The following is a 5,208-nucleotide window of genomic DNA, read 5'->3' on the forward strand; positions in this document are numbered from 1 at the left end:
AAAAGCCAAAGCTCCCCGGCTTTCTGTCCTGGGAAAAGGGCTGCTGATCCCTTGGGTCAGCCCCAGGCTTCCGGTGCCGGCCCCCTCCCCCCCGAAAACTCATCCAAATGAAGATTCCTCCAAGGGAAAAAGGACCAGCACAGAAAATTCGGGCTGCCTACGGACTGCTCAGGCTGCGCCAACAACTGCACCTCAAAGCCAAACCTCCCAGGCTTTCTGTCCTGGGCAAAGGGCTGCTGATCCCCTGGGTGGGCCCCGGGCCGCCTGTTCCGCCCCCCCCCAGCCCCAAAACCCATCCAAATGAAGATTCCTCCCAGGGAAAAGGGACCAGCACAGAAAGCTCTGGCTGCACAAGGAGTGCCCAGGGTGCGCCACCAACTGCATCCAAAAGCCAAAGCTCCCAGGCTTTCTGTCCTGGGCAAAGGGCTGCTGATCCCTTTTGGCAGCCCCGGGTCGCCGGTGCTGGCCCCCTCCGCCCCAAAACCCATAGAAATGAAGATTCCTCCCAGGGAAAACATGCCAGCACAGAAAGCTCTGGTTGACCACAGGGTGCCAAGACTGCGCCACCAACTGCACCCAAAAGCCAAAGCTCCCAGGCTTTCTGTCCTGGGCAAAGGGCTGCTAAACCATTTGGTCAGCCCCCGACCGCCAGTGCCGGAGCGCCCACCCCCCATAAACCATCCAAATGAACATTCCTCCCAGGGAAAATGTACCAGCAGAGAAAGCTCTGGCTGCCCACGGAGTGCCCAGGCTGCGCCACCAACTGCACCTCAAAGCCAAAGCTCCCAGGCTTTCTGTCCTGGGCAAAGGGCTGCTGATCCCTTGGGTCAGTCCTGGACTACCGTTGCCACCACCTCCCACCCCCAAAAACCCATCCAAATGAAGATTCCTCCCAGGGAATAGGGGCAGCACAGAAAGCTCTGGCTGCCCACTGAGTGCCCAGGCTGCGCCACCAACTGCACCTCAAAGCCAAAGCTCCCAGGCTTTGTGTCCTGGGCAAAGGGCTGCTAAACCATTTGGTCAGCCCCTGACCGCCGTTGCCGGAGCGCCCACCCCCCATAAACCATCCAAATGAAGATTCCTCCCAGGGAAAATGTACTAGCAGAGAAAGCTCTGGCTGCTCACGTAGTGCCCAGGCTGCGCCACCAACTGCACCCAAAAGCCAAAGCTCCCAGGCTTTCTGTCCTGGGCAAAGGGCTGCTGATCCCTTGGGTCAACCCCGGGCTGCTGGTTCCTGCCCCTCACGCCCCAAATTCCATCCAAATGAAGATTCCTCCCAGGGAAAAGGGGCCAGCACAGAAAGTTCGGGTTGCCCATGGAGTGCCCAGGCTCCGCCACCAACTGCACCAAAAAGCCAAAGCTCCCAGGCTTTCTGTCCTGGGCAAAGTGTTGCTGATACTTTTGCTCAGCCCCTGGCCAGATGTGCCGGCCCTCCCCCCCCCCGAGTCCATACAAATGAAGGTTCATACCAGGGAAAAAGTGGCCGGCACAGAAAGCTCTGCATGCCCACCTAGTGCCCAGGCTGTGCCACCAACTGCACCTCAAAAGTCAAAGCTCCCTGCTGGAAGTAGTGATTCTATTGTGAGTGCCATCCAAGAGTGGTTGGCAGGTTTGGGATGCATGCCCTGGGGAGTTGACCTGGGTTTTCCAGTGCACATGGCAACAGATCACACTCTTCTCTGGTTGTCCTTGATATCCTCCTACGGAGGTGACAGCAACGGGAAAGAGAATGAATTTTTGGCTGTGCCTCTGAGTGCTCCTCAACTTACTGCAGTTGTGCTGGTTGCAGCACATCCAGTTCAGGTGTGACAGGCTGTTCCTTGGTCTTCGGAGCAAGAGGAGCAAGAGGAGGGACGCAGCAGAACTCACGTACGGAGACTGCATCACCACGAATTTCAAAGCAGGTCAGGGATGCCATGCCACGTCCGAAATTTCTCTGGGGAAGGTGCTTCTCCCATGCACTGCCTGGCCGTAGCACTGGTGCCACAGCCCCCGACAAAAGGCCAAGTGGTCTTTGTCCCCAGCAGAAGTGCTCCTGCTGCCAGCAGGGACGCTCCCCGGGAGAAGCCAGGAGAGGCTGAGCCCGGAGTGCTGAGCCCGGAGGGATGTTTTGCCTCTCGTGCCACTCGACCATTCTCACAAGCGCGTGCCCTGGAGGATAATTCAGGAGTCTCCACGTGCCAACAAAAGAGGGACGTGAGGGAAGAGATGATGGCGGTGAAAGGAGCTCATGGCCTGTCAATCTTGAGCTCCCCGATACCAACCGGCACCCCTGCCACCCAACCCGGCCCCGCCGCCTCGGCGGTGCAGAGCCCCGACCGCCGCCGAGCTGCCGCCGCTCTCGCCTGGCCTCCGCATCCAACCCGCAGCCGACGAGAGCCCGAGCGGCGTCGGCGCCAGCTCAGCCCCGGGACGGAATTGTCGGAGGAGGGCAGAGGAGGGAGAGGAAGGCAGAGGCGGGAGAGGAGGCGGCCCTCCCGGAGCAGAGAGCCGGGGCTGTCGGGGGCAGCGAGAGGCCGGGCGGCGGATCGGCGGATGCGGCGCTGGCAGCGAGCGGGGCTGGCGGCCCTGGCCGTGGTTCTGCTCGGTTCACAGGGCTGGTGGCCGGGGACTGTGGGGGCCCGGGCAGGGTCTGAGGTGGCCGTGCAAATCACTGGAGGCTGCCGTCTTGCCTGGTAGGTTCTTCACAGAGCTCTATCCCCGCACTGTCCTCCCTTCCTCCCTCCCTCTGCTCCATAAAGCATTCCCTCGGAACACTCATCACTCTTTTCTTTGTAGAACCGTTCCTGTTTCCTTGCTTTACTCTCTGTCCTTCAGAGAACTCGTGCAGTCCTTCCTTCCCCTTTCCTACTTTTCTTTCTCTCTTTGCTTTTCTTAGTCCCGCAGCTTTCCGTTCTTCAGTGACTCCACCAATCCACCTCTCTTTCCCGCACTCATCTCTCCAACAAATACTAATGGACACTTCCACTACTGCCCACCTTGACATCCTCGTAAAATTTTTCTCCGTATGGTCCTGACTGCTTCTGTGCCCTTTGTTCTGGGAAACAACATCCAGTGCAAAAAGCAATTCGGACGGCTTTTCTTCTTTATCTCCCCACCAGTGTCTGCAGGAAGAGCCCAGGTGCAGCGGGACTCATTGCTAGAGACCACCGAGGGCAGTGAAATCACCATCAAGTGCTCAAAGACCAACATACGACTAGGGGATTTTATCCATTTCTACCGCCAGCTCCCGGACCACAGCCCCGAGCTCCGGGCACGCGCTGCTAAAGGGTCCAGAGAGCTGCGGGCTTCAGCGGGGCGGCTGTCGGTGTCGGCAGATCGTCGTTGGACCGTCCTCTGGCTCTCCGGGCCCCGTCATGGGGACGCGGCGTTGTATTCCTGCGCCCTGGCGGACACGGACTCATTGGCACCGTCGTCTTTGGAGATTTCAGGGGATTTGCGTAGAAATACAAAACTCGGTTAATTGTTTCTACAGAGGAGCAAAGTAGCGCCCCTATAAAACAGGGCGTCTCACTCTTACACAGAGCACGGACTGCATCAGTTCTCTTAACCACACAGAGTAAAGCAAGGAAATATCCCTCCCTGTATTGAGGGATGCAAGAGAGCAAGTTAGGAGAAGACAGATGAAGTTCATGCTGAGACCGGCTTGCCTGTTTGCTGAGAGGATCAGAAATCACCTCCCTGTACCGAGAGAAAAGAGCTGCCAGAAACGACTCTCTTGGGGGAGCAAAGGAAGAAGGAGGGCAGAGAAATGAACTGCCCCTTCAGTACCTGAACTTCTCTCTTTAAGTTTCCCCCTCCCTAAGCAACAACTCCTGTAGTTCCCTCATCCGATTCATTCTGAGCATTGCCTGTCTCTGGGGGCCGCACACATGGGCAGGCGCTGTTCCCGGTCAGCTCGCAGTGCAGTCCTCCCCTCCCCAGTTGCAATCGCCTGCTATTCTACACACCCACTGCTGGGCTTTTGGGAGCTCCAAGGCTTTTTCCCTGCTGTATCTTTCACATCTTCCCGTGCTGTCCTCAGCTCTCAGGGCTGCTTGCATCTTTCTCGGGGAACACTTGTCTCCTCCGCCTCTGTGGCTTCTCCCCGTCCTTCTTCATCTGCCTGGGAAGAATGCCTCTGTCCCAAATCTCCAGGAAAGGGAGATGAGCCCTTCTGGGCAGCAGCCCAACGTTTCTGGATTTGCCTTTCTCTACTGGGAAAATACACAGTGTGAGAGAGGAACGTGGCTCCAGCAGGGCTGCTGGATATCCTAGCACCATCGGTGGCAAGGACAATATATTGCCTAGGGAATGTGCTGAGGGATGAGCAGTGAAGAGAATTAAGACTCAGTAGGTGACCCTCACGCACAAGCAGGGAGCATACGGGGCAACCACCAGAGTGCTGCCTTCGACTGGTGGGACTAGGAGAGCCCTGGCACACCCGTCTGAAAGGGCAAATGAAGGGCTGGGGGCTTGAAAAATGGAGACACTTACTCTCAGCCCTTTCTCTATATCAACTCCAGAGAGATCTCAGGCACCCATCACACCACAGGAAACATACTCTTCTATTTGTTTACGTCTAAAATGTTGTTTCCTCTACAAAACTTTTTCGATGAGGTGAAAAAAGATGGAATTCTGATAACGGTAAAGGTAAGAGCATTCCAGTGGAAGTGCCGCACCTCCTAAAAGTATAAAAGAGACTTCTAGGCAGGTGGAGGGTCTTCCCTAGTGGAAGAGCAGCATCAAGCTCACCCTCCCTATCTCTCTGTGCTCCTGAGATTGTTCTGCCCTCTTAGATAGCAGAGAAAACACATTTACAGGAAGGTGAGGAGTCTGCATTTGTAATGAGAGGATAATGAAGGACGGTCCTGCCACCATCGTTCCTGAGCCCAGAGCCACATGGCTGGAGGTCTCTCGTTTCTTACTGCTTTTTTCTTCTCTCTCACCACTTCTAAAACTTGCTCTGGCTTGGCTGCACCTCGCTCCATCGCACTGTCTGCCTTCACAGCTTCCTCAGCACACGTCCGAGATGTAGTGGGGGAATGTTTTATGGAGCAGAGGGAGGGACGGACGGGAGGATAGTTCGAGGGCAGAGCTCTGTGAAGAACTTGCCAGGCAGGACGGCAGCCTCCAGGGACTTGTGCGGCCAGCGCTCCCCTGCCCCTGCCCCCACGGTCCCCGGCCGCCAGCACTGCGCACCGAGCAGAACAGCGGCCAGGGCCGCCA

At 57.0% G+C, this 5,208-nt stretch overlaps 1 gene segment (V, D, J or C); it reads left to right on the forward strand.

Annotated features, from left to right (window-relative positions):
- Positions 1 to 2,535: 2,535 nt before the first annotated feature.
- Positions 2,536 to 3,477, forward strand: LOC113978523. The segment is given in 2 exon segments: positions 2,536 to 2,587; positions 3,102 to 3,477. Coding segments are annotated over 2 exon segments (414 nt in total).
- The last annotated feature ends 1,731 nt before the right edge of the window (positions 3,478 to 5,208 follow it).

Source organism: Neopelma chrysocephalum, unplaced genomic scaffold, assembly GCF_003984885.1.
Source record: "Neopelma chrysocephalum unplaced genomic scaffold, ASM398488v2 Primary Assembly neopelma1_337, whole genome shotgun sequence".
NCBI classification, from domain to species: domain Eukaryota; kingdom Metazoa; phylum Chordata; class Aves; order Passeriformes; family Pipridae; genus Neopelma; species Neopelma chrysocephalum.